The 12372-nt window shown below is 37.0% G+C and overlaps 1 protein-coding gene across 8 annotated transcripts in view; it reads right to left on the reverse strand.

The window, feature by feature from the left end:
* Positions 1 to 1274: 1274 nt before the first annotated feature.
* The window catches only part of LOC126186395 (protein lap4), a 535941-nt gene continuing 524843 nt past the window's right edge, over positions 1275 to 12372 (reverse strand). For 7 of the 8 annotated variants that reach the window (XM_049928205.1, XM_049928206.1, XM_049928204.1 and 4 more), the window contains one exon: positions 1275 to 2823. In XM_049928205.1, coding sequence (XP_049784162.1) covers positions 2605 to 2823 — 219 coding nt within the window. In that variant the 3' untranslated portion in view covers positions 1275 to 2604. The remainder of the gene's footprint in view (positions 2824 to 12372) is intronic. The other variant, XM_049928209.1, reaches the window with a different exon arrangement.

The following is a 12372-nucleotide window of genomic DNA, read 5'->3' on the forward strand; positions in this document are numbered from 1 at the left end:
TTTCTATAGGTTTCTATAAAAGTCTTTGGAAGATGCTTGTTTATTATTTTATGTCATGCTCTCTCGTTTGTTTCCATAATGATATCTTTGGTGTTTGTTGCAAAGATACCAGAATTTTATCATTGGGTTATCTCCAATGCCCATGACAAGGAACAAAATGGCTGACTAGCTTCCAGTCACTCAATAACACGATTCATGTGAATAGTTTGTGTGTCCTTTCCATGAAAGTACTAACAATCAAATGATCATCTCAGTTTAAATTATCTGTACACCAGATGGGTGAATTTAATCTTCAGATATTATAATAATCATAAGGAGGAAAGTCGTTTGAAGTTAGGAGTAATAAATGATATAATCAATAGTGTGAGAAATCGGGAAATTCCGGTAATAAAATTTCAATATAATTGAACAAACAGTTCAATACAAATAATATGACATCAGGGAGACAAACATCAACGGAAACAGGGTGGTATTTCACAATCCCAACACCATGGATAGTAATGGGAAAATACAAACTTTTTTCACATTGCATCGGATATGGAGGTGCACAAGTATTGAATAGCAACAAACAGGACCAAATGTGATGCTCTCAATATCATTTACACACACACACACACACACACACACACACACACACACACACACAGATTGATAGATAGGTAGGTAGATATAGAGAGAGAGAGAGAGAGAGAGAGAGAGAGAGAAAATTTTGACTTAACTCACTGATGGAGATGCAAGTAAAAAATATAATACATATGAACATAAAATATTAACATACATACATATGTGCCACACAAATTCTAGTTCGCACAAAACAGAGGAACTAATTTCACTTTTTATGGAATGAAAATAAATGGAATGCTCAATAAATGAAACCAAAGTAACCACATACAATACAGATGAAACATAGCACCAGATGTTTTCTGACAATCACTCCATTACAAAAATGCACCAGAAAAATAGTTATAAAAGTGCTCATCTTCTATTACCTACAAAAATAACACAAGATCTACAAACTGCATTTGCACCTTCCTGTTTGGACATCATCATAAGGGCTGTTCTTTCAGCACTGTCACACTTTCAAAATGTGTGGCACATTGCATAACAATAAAATAACTATTTGTACAACATTTCAGAAATACTGGAGTTATGTCTGTTACGGACAAATTCATGAATAACTAAATACTGCACTAATGAATACAAAAATTCACAATGGTTTTGGTTCATCTTGATTAATCGAAAATAGAACACCTTCAAAAACACTCACACATAGCTGTACTTCAGCGTTTTAATTTGGACTTTATATAAAAAAAAAAAGAGTCCATCATCATATACATTTCACAGTTAAGTCTTCTATAGTTTAACATTTTGTGTAACACATGAAACCTCCACCGTGAAATGCAACTTTCTTGCAGGCACCAATTTTCACAGTTATTTCTGTAAACATTTTTCAAGCATCCAAAATGTAGGACTCCACATTTTTCACATACTTACAAACATACATAAATTTGTTAATCAGCTGCCACATACATTTGTATTAAATAACATCCAAACTACAACTTCCTTATGTACATTATTCACATTATGTAAACAAAAATATATTTATATTTCTCTCTCTGAGATATCAAACTTCTGTGAGATTTTAAAAATGTATTAAAACTACAATGTGTGATGTGTGTTTAATGCATCCACTTGGGAATAATAAAAGTATGAAAAATGAAAATAAGACCTAATTCTGCATCCTCGGTTACAAATAGTTCTGTGGGCTTACATAAAAAAAGGTGCATTTGGGAAGATTCAGTCATTATTATAAGATTTAGCCTATATATAATACATTTGCTGAAACAGAATACCAGTAACTTTACAGAGATACTTCAAAGCAATGTCACTTAACAAAATACACAAGTTAAGATTGTAATATACAGTACAGACCAATGATTATATCACATTAACAGTACAATTAATATGTATCACCCTAGTATCAGAGCGTGTTGTGCCATGTGAATATAAAAGCATGTTCTACAGATATACAGAATTTTAAAACTGTCCACGTTGCTATACAATTAAATATCAGACAATGCATTAGCAACTTTTAATAGAAATGGTGCGAAAACTCTAGGAGTTGCAGCAAGCATAAAAGAAATTGCCAAGGAATGAATCATACAGAAGTACAAAGTTCATAACAATGAACGGTTCACTATAAAATGCACTGACTGGTCACTGAAACCGAGCTGCAGAATCAATGAAAAATTCTGTGATGTGATGACCTAAAACACAATGTTTCAAGAGCCTACTATCCAAAATTTTAACACTAAAAACATGTTGTATGAAAATATGTTTTTACTGGAATGACTGATAATTCAAGTGAAAGTTTAATGGTGCTGATCATCAGTCGCCTCGATCAAACAATGTTCTGACCGAGATAATACATTGATATAACAAAAGTGTGTATAAAAGGGATGTGTCTTCATTCCTGTTCATCAACTAGTTTCACTTAGTGTCTTCTAATACGTTTATTAAATAACAGAAATATAAATATATATGATGATAATTTGTACACATTTTAAAACACTAACATCTTGAATGCTTCACAATGTACAGTTGTTATGTATGTTTACTCTTCTTGGATCTTTTCCGCCTACGTTTTCTCATACTGCCTGTAGCACTACTTGTTTCCTCAGATGGTGTTGGTGATGTAGGGCTTGATGGTAGTTCTTCACCCTCAGGGTCTTCTTCATTTCCATTCATATCACCATCACCTGTCTCCTCATTTTCAGGATTAGAAAGTTCCAAGGAAATTATCTTCTCTTTTAAAGTCTCCACCTAATAAACAACAACAAAACATAGAAATAATACGACACAATGCAGAAGAAATAGAAAATAGTTATTGTTCTGTGTTACATGAATATTTAATAAAATCTAAATGATGAAGCCATTTTGGAAAACCACTTTATACCACATCACCGGCCAGTTTCAGTCTTTCGGCATTTTCATGTTTATAGCATTTAGAACCTCTTCTGTGCTATGTGGACTCAGACGCTTGTCCTCAAGTATAAATATTCAACATCTGTATATGGGGCAGTTAAATGAAAATGAGACAGACAGGGGAAAAAAAAAAATATTTAAAAAGTAACTTTCATAAATGTTAATGCATTTATCCCTCTGTGAGACAAGAAGGTCAGTGCCTTCATGTTAAAATGCTTTATGTTGCCTATGGAACCATGATTATACCCAGGCATGCACCTCAAATCGATGGCCTAGAATGGCTTCCCTCAGGGCCCCAAAAATTTGGAAATCACATAGCAAGAGACTGGGACTGTATGGTAGATGTGTTCACACAGACCCTATGCAAAAACTGAAGCATGCAATGAAGTCCAAACAACCAGGAATGTTGACAGACGGCATCATTCTGTTGCACGATAACATCGACACACTTACTGCCTATGTCATTATGACTATGCTGCAGAAGTTTCGCTGAGAAGCCCTTACACATCCTTCATACAGCCCTCATCTCACCCCATGAGGTTTCTATATTTTTGGAACCTGAGAGGGTACAGCCCTTTAAGAATGACTGCAGACAAGGCCATGTGCACATGTCCTGTTGTGATATTAGGAACAACTGCACCAAAGTCGGCGAGTGTTTTGATGGCTCAGAACGTGTTGAGACTAAGCTGTCCCAGACTCAGTGGACCGAGCACGTTTTGCATATTCATCAATAGATGGGGGGGGCTCTCTTTGACTCTCAGAGACAGGCAGACACTGTGAAAATGAGACAACCATAGAACAGCCAGCAGATAAATGCATGCTCTGGCTGTGTGGTCAGAAAAACCTGGGTGCCAGGCCACTGATAAGAAATAATGAGAGGTTAACTGCCATGGATGAACTGAGTGACCAGCATAAACATTAAATATGACTAAACCTGTTGAAAACTGAACCCAACTAGTACTGTGAAGTCAAATAACATGGTTACAGAGACAAAACAAGATAATTGATTAGGTAAAATCGTGCCCTCAATTGCAATAGTAGATCTTCATTATTTAATGTTAAATGTCTTGTGTCCAAAATGAAGTTGGAAAATTTGCATCTCGGCAAAACCTTAAGTTGTTTTCACAAACAAAGCATCTCTGGATAGGCCTCATTGACCACTTTTTAAAAAAGAGAGAGAGAGATCATAGAAGATTTTTTTTTATAAACATTACCTATTTTTAAGTTACAAGCCAGGAAGTGCATCCTAAAACAAATCTTCGCCTAAAAAATTAATGAAACATTGAAAGTAGTACCAGCATTACCAAGTACGCAGAGACAGGGGCATATGAATGTACTTAGTTTTAATTGTTTATATTTATTAGCAACAAAACAGCATAAAGTAGTGTTTACCTAGACAAAATCATTATTTCAGAATAAAACATTTAACTTAAGAGAAAAACAAAGAACAGCAAGGGAAATCTGAGGAAAGTTACGGACAAATTAATGTACAATACATGTGTATAATATTACATTTACTGTTTTAAGTACATTGCAGAAGTCTAAAGTTTGTGCGTTTGACTCAAATAAAAGTGAGGTCTTAAATAGGGACAGCCATTTTGCGTGAGGCAGCTTTGTTCAGATTCATAGACAGTTGGTTTTGAAAGCTGGGAGAGTGAACATGTATGGATGACGTTGAGCACATCTTAAGTGTGTCGGAATTTTTCTAGGTATTGAATTAAGAGACTTAATATTCACATAAGTTGCCAGCAAATATTCAGAAATATTTTCTACTTATGTACTTTCTTTATTTTGCAACAGGTGAACTTTTCTGAACTCAAAGAAGTTTACCATAGTTATTTGTAAGTGATCTACACTCGAAATTTAGCTAGATCACAATTGTAGAAATTTAACTTCAAACTTGTGCTAAATGAACTTCGGTTTCATTTCTGAGATTTTTCCAGAAGTTTACACAACACTTAACATTAGATTCTGCTGTGCCTTGGGTGAAGCTCACTCTCTCTGTAGCCAACTCTTAGAAATACAACCACACACTCAGATGCCCTATAAACAGTGACTTTCTAACTTCCAACTGAGAATTCTTGCAGGTGCATATGGGGGCTCACGAACTAGAAGTTTACAGAGCAACTGTTTTGCTGTTCAACAAGTAAGAATAAAGGTACAATCATGGTTCCGTAGGCATCTGCAAATGTTGTTCCGTGAAGGCAATGGGATAAATATGTTAACACTTATGGTGATTACTTTTTAACAAATAAACATTTTACTTACTTTTTTTCCATCTACCTCATTTTCATTTGACTGCTCTGTACGTATATGGTCCTGCACATCACAACCTGCTTCCAATCACACATTATACAGCATATCATGTAAGTTAAAACACTAGTGACAGCTAGCTTGCTGTTAACAGATAGGTTTATCTACGAGGAAACAAAAGGACACATGGAGCTGTTAAATTAATTTGAGAGGACATGGATGCAAGCTGTTAGTAATGTTTTCACTTACAAGACATGTTGGAAACAGTTTACAATGTGTAAGACCATATACATAAACATTTGATGTTTGTGCATGGGAACAAACATCTGTCACCATGTAGCATGAAATAGGTTTTAAGTATGATACACGTGTAACCAATGCTATACATTTGAAGATGGCAAAAGACAAACTGCCCAGTAATGTGATATATACCGGGTGCCTCTCCTACGGGTCATCAGGCATGTTTTCTCTGGTGTTTCGGCAGATATCTGCAATTTTATTTATGTAGCTCAAGTCAGACCAACCAGGTTCTGCTCATCCTGTCTCTCATACAGTGGCCAGCACTGATGGAAAGCATTTTTTGTATCCCAATACAAACAAAATTATTTTTAAATCTTAATTTTATGCTGTCATTCTATAGAGTGGTCCCAAACTAATAAGAATCAGTACTCCAGCAGCGACTGAGCAGTGCTTCTGCATGGTGGTGGTAGCTATCAGCACAGGCCAGAGCAGTGATGTCACTGCCAGAGTACTGGTTATTCTTCATGTCTTACTGATGCTGTTATACACATCGATAAAACAAATATTGCACTAGACTAATTTCGGACTGCTCTGTCAAATGGGCACGTAAAACGCCACTTTAAAAATCGTTTCATTTGTTACAGGGTGAAAAAAGAAAGAAAACCATGTGCTTTCCATTGACACTGGGTGATGAGTGGTATTGTTTGAGCTAATTCCAGGTACACATTGCAGAAGCAAAATTGCAAATACCTGTCAAAATATCACAGGAAATGCACCTGGCAACTCACAGGAGAGACAACCTGTATATACACTGTGGAATAAAGGCATCTTGCATAATAAAGCTGACAGTCTACAGTGGTTTTGAAACTGATTTCATCATTTAGAAGTTACAACTAGTTTGTGCATCTGCACATGAAGATTTATTTATTTAGCATATGGCATTACATATGAACAGAGACTAGCAACTGTGGACACACATGAAGAAATGTAATAAAACAGATCACACTCATATATGAATATGACTCTTCCAACTTGAGTAAACGTGAATGCACTATGCATTTGATAAAATACAACAAATACGCATTTTATTGATTCTTTCTGGATTTTATTCAAAATTTTTTAGTTAGTTAGACACTTACTAACCAAAAATAATGGACCTGCTATTAACCCTATTGTCTGGGAATAGGTTAACTACGACAGAGCACCCTCAAATGAAATGTGGATGCACTGCAATAAAAATTATAAGTGTAGATAATGTTTCGAGAATGAGAATTCTGTACTGAATATAAAATGAGAAATTACAATCCTAAATCAGAATCTACACACATACAGCATGAAAGGAACATTTAATACTCAGAAACTTGTAAACCTTTCCTTTATCTATTCCTTCGATTTTGCACCTTTTCTCTGGTCACAGAAATTTCAGGTTTAGATACTTACATATTTCTCTTATTTTATCAGTAACTTTACTTTGGTTGTTTAAAGTTTTAAGGCTGTAAATATGTATCCACATCCCAAATTAAAAGGAAAGGAGAAAAAGGGGGGAAGACAAGATTGTAATTTTGGATTTATGAATACATTAAGATTGTACATTATGGATACTTCAGACCACTGTATTTGAATATTATATGAAATATCAACAGAGATAACTCTGAGCAGTCAATATTTGTTGATCTCTAAATAGTTTATGTGCATTTCAAGGCCGTCTTCAGATGAGGCATTCAGGAGTTACGTAATCATGTTTGTGGTATGATGCTAGGAATTGGATGTTGCTTCTTGTGGCAATATTTGTGTTACTGGTGACATTATCCACCTGGCAGATTTCATTTACGTACAGCCTCGGAATGCTCTACTATGGCAGAAATATACATGTGAGCCCATGGCACAGGTTGTAGGTGGCAGCAAAGAAGTATACCTTACAGATAAATGCTCCTGTGACAGGTGGTGAAAGTGCTCAATGTGTCTGCAATTATAATTATAACAATAAGGGCCGGATTCCAAGTTGTTGTTGTTGTTGTTGTTGTTGTTCTTGTTGTGGTCTTTAGTCCTGAGACTGGTTTGATACAGCTCTCCATGCTACTCTATCCTGTGCAAGCTGCTTGAAACAGGCTCACTATTTTTTATTTACTTAAATTTGGCATATTTCGTGACAGTACCTTTTCCGTGAAATGTTTACAAGGCAATATTTGTCTTGGCTTCAGTTGTCTAGTGGAAGTAAGATTCCACAATGCAGTTTCGTTGGCTGCAGAAATGACCTGGTTCAATGCGTTTGCCTCATTTTTGGTGCTTCAAATACCATTTCTTCGAATGTGGTTTCTTCTTAAAGTTTATATAAAAAAAGTAGTAACATAATTCATTTTTTTCTGTTCACTACCAAATTATTATGACGTCAACCTGCACACTGTACTACCGTCAACACACACACCACGAGTTCACTGCCGACTGACTACAGTCAAAGACGACTCCAGCGTAAAAGGCATTTTACACAACACACAAGCTTCCACTTGTAATCAGTCTCTTTGATATCCTTTGTCACATTTACTAATAGTAATCAATATGCTGTCACTCTCAAAAATATAAGTAAATTAGCATATAATAAGGCAAAATACAATAAAAAAATTCTGACAAAAATATAAGAAAACATTTACAATTTGGTATCGACAAATCCGGTACAAAATAGCACATCTCCCAGATCCATTACATGCTTCATCTCCCAGTACCTACTGCAACCAACATCCTTCTGAATCTGCTTGGTGTATTCATCTCTTGGTCTCCCTCTATGATTTTTACCCTCCACGATGCCCTCCAATACTAAACTGGTGATCCCTTGATGCCTCAGAACATGTCCTACCAACCGATCCCTTCTTCTAGTCAAGTTGTGCCACAAGCTCCTCTTCTCCCCAATTCTATTCAATACCTCCTCATTAGTTATGTGATCTACCCATCTAATCTTCAGCATTCTTCTGTACCACCACATTTCGAAAGCTTCTATTCTCTTCTTGTCTAAACTATTTATCGTCCATGTTTCACTTCCATGCATGGCTACACTCCATACAAATACTTTCAGAAACGACTTCCTGACACTTAAATCTATACTTGATGTTAACAAATTTCTCTTCATCAGAAACGCTTTCCTTGCCATTGCCAGTCTACTTTTTATATCCTCTCTACTTCGACCATCATCACCTATTTTGCTCCCCAAATAGCAAAACTCCTTTACTGCTTTAAGTGTCCATTTCCTATTCTAATACCCTCAACATCACCCAACTTAATTCGACTACATTCCATTATCCTCGTTTTGCTTTTGTTGATGTTCATCTTATATCCTCCCTTCAAGACACTATCCATTACGTTCAACTGCTCTTCCAAGTCCTTTGCTGTCTCTGATAGAATTACAATGTCATCGGCGAACCTCAAGGTTTTTATTTCTTCTCCATGGATTTTAATACCTACTCCGAATTTTTCTTTTGTTTCCTTTACTGCTTGCTCAATATACAGATTGAATAGCATCGGGGAGAGGCTACAACCCTGTCTTACTCCCTTCCCAACCACTGCTTCCCTTTCATGCCCCTCAACTCTATAACTGCCATTTGGATTCTATACAAATTGTAAATAGCCTTTCGCTCCGTGTATTTTACCCCTGCCACCTTCAGAATTTGAAAGAGAGTATTCCAGTCAACACTGTCAAAAGCTTTCTCTAAGTCTACAAATGCTAGAACCGTAGGTTTGCCTTTCCTTAATCTAGCTCCTAAGATAAGCCGTACGGTCAGTATTGCCTCACGTGTTCCAATATTTCTATGGAATCCAAACTGACCTTCCCCAAGGTTGGCTTCTACTAGTTTTTCCATTCGTCTGTAAAGAATTCGCTTTAGTATTTTGCAGCCGTGACTTATTAAACTGACAGTTCGATAATTTTCACATCTGTCAACACCTGCTTTCTTTGGTATTGGAGTTATTAGATTCTTCTTGAAGTCTGAGGGCATTTTGCCTGTCTCATACATCTTGCTCACCAAATAGTTGAGTTCTGTCAGGACTGGCTCTCCCAAGGCTGTCAGTAGTTCTAATGGAATGTTGTCTTCTTCCGGGGCCTTGTTTCGGCTTAGGTCTTTCAGTGCTCTGTCATACTCTTCAAGCCGTATCATATCTCCCGTTTCATCTTCATCTACATCCTCTTCCATTTCCATAATATTCCATTTCCATAACATTGCCCTTGTATAGACCCTCTATATACTCCTTCCATCTTTCTGCTTTCCCTTCTTTGGTTAGAACTGGGTTTCCATCTGAGCTTTTGATATTCATACAAGTAGTTCTCTTTTCTCCAAAGCTCTCTTTAATTTTCCTGTAGGCAGTATCTATCTTACCCCTAGTGATATAAGCCTCTACATTCTTACATTTGTCCTCTAGCCATTCCTGCTTAGCCATTTTGCACTTCCTGTCGATCTCATTTTTGAGACGTTTGTATTCCTTTTTGCCTGCTTCATTTATTGCATTTTTATATTTTCTCCTTTCATTAATTAAATTCAATATTTCTTCTGTTACCCAAGGATTTCTACTAGCCCTCGTCTTTCTACCTACTTGGTCTCTGCTGCCTTCACTACTTCATTCCTCAAAGCTACCCATTCTTTTTCTACTGTATTTCTTTCCCCAATTCCTGCCATTTGTTCCCTTTGCAGTTTCTTCAGTTTTAATCTACAGTTCATAACAAACAGATTGTGGTCAGAGACCACATCTGCCCCTGGAAACGTCTTACAATTTAAAACCTGGTTCCTAAATCTCTGTCTTACCATTATATAATCTATCTGATACCTTCTAGTATCTCCAGGATTCTTCCATGTATATAACCTTCTTTTATGATTCTTGAACCAAGTGTTAGCTATGATTAAGTTGTGCTCTGTGCAAAATTCTACCAGGCGGCTTCCTCTTTCATTTCTTACCGCCAATCCATATTCACCTACTATGTTTCCTTCTCTCCCTTTTCCTGCTACTGAATTCCAGTCATGCATGACGAATTTTCGTCTCCCTTCACTATCTGAATAATTTATTTTATTTCATCATACATTTCTTCAATTTCTTCGTCATCTGCAGAGCTAGTTGGCATATAAACTTGTACTACTGTAGTAGGCGTGGGCTTCGTATCTATCTTGGCCACAATAATGCGTTCACTATGCTGTTGGTGGTGGTAGCTTACCCGCACTCCTATTTTTTTACTCATTATTAAACCTACTCCTGCATTACCCCTATTTGATTTTGTATTTATAGCTCTGTATTCACCTGACCAAAAGTCTTGTTCCTCCTGCCACCGAACTTCACTAATTCCCACTATATTTAACTTCAACCTATCCATTTCCCTTTTTAAATTTTCTAACCTACCTGCCCGATTACAGGATCTGACATTCCACGCTCCGATCCGTAGAACGCCAGTTTTCTTTCTCCTGATAACGACGTCCTCTTGAGTAGTCCCCACCCGGAGATCCGAATGGGGGACTATTTTACCTCCGGAATATTTTACCCAAGAGGACGTCATCATCATTTAACCATACAGCAGAGCTGCATGCCCTCGGGAAAAATTACGGCTGTAGTTTCCCCTTGCTTTCAACCATTCACAGTACCAGCACAGCAAGGCCGTTTTGGGTAGTGTTACAAGGCCAGATCAGTCAATCATCAAGACTGTTGCTCCTGCAACTACTGAAAAGGCTGCTGCCCCTCTTCAGGAACCACGCGTTGTCTGGCTTCTCAACAGATACCCGTCCGTTGTAGTTGCACCTATGGTACGGCTACCTGTATCGCTGAGGCAGATTCCATATCTTGTCAAAATTAAAACCACCATCACGATTTATTAAATTTTGTGCAACTTGAATGGTGAAGTGGAAGCTAAAATCTTTATGCTGCTGTAGTTTATAGAATGGCCTATCTGTACACAATGACTTGCCTGAGTGTAGCAGATAGGTGTAACATGAGTGCTCAATTCATCTCCCATGAACTGTTTGTGTTGTTTGGCCACTATGTGAACTGCCACAAGGGGTCAGGTGCATACCTGTCTCATGGAGCAACAAGTTGCCCTTTACAGAACTGAGTGTGGCTGTACATCCACATAGGAACAGGGCCTTTGCTAGACCACCCTAGATGAGAACTATAAAATAACACACAAGGGTTGGAAGTAAAAAATACCACCACCCTCTTTTTTACTACCATCCGTCTCCGTGATATACCCACCCCTCCATCAACACCAACATCCAATGACACAACAATGCAAACCACCTATTACACTTTTAATTGTCAAACTAAGGTGACCAGATGTCACTAATTACCATGCTTTAACCTCAATTCCTTGAAAACTGACTGAGGACAACAAGTGCCCTAAATCTCTTTTTTTTCCCCTCAATTTTTGAAATTTCCCAAAATAATTGAAATAGGAAGAACATTGTGAACATTTTAAACTAGAACTGAATATCGCAGTGCAACCAAATTTGGCACCAATTACTCATTTTATTCAATTGCAAGAAATTGGACCAATAAAGCATGAAACTATTGTCAGGCCCCAATGAATGTTTCCTGGAATTTGGACGTTATGCTATACTGATGGAAGACATGGCGAAGCATCGAACCAGGTCATCTGGATAATTGTGGTGTTATGTCATTTCTGTTTTAATTTTCTTCTTTCCATTTTTTCTCCACATATGTTCAATTTTTTTACTATTTGATTTGAAATTAATTTCTCCGGTCTTTGCCACCCCTAAAATTTTGCCTAGTCTTGCCTTAAGGGAAAAAGGGCCATGCACAGGAGAGGGAAAGATAACTTTGACACTGTGTTTCACAAGTACCACATTTATCTTCAAAGAATGAGTACCACTGAAATCCAGAGAAACAGTTGGCTGTGTAGTGATACATATGACG

The sequence above is a fragment of the Schistocerca cancellata genome, chromosome 1 (genome assembly GCF_023864275.1).
Source record: "Schistocerca cancellata isolate TAMUIC-IGC-003103 chromosome 1, iqSchCanc2.1, whole genome shotgun sequence".
In the NCBI taxonomy this organism is placed as follows: domain Eukaryota; kingdom Metazoa; phylum Arthropoda; class Insecta; order Orthoptera; family Acrididae; genus Schistocerca; species Schistocerca cancellata.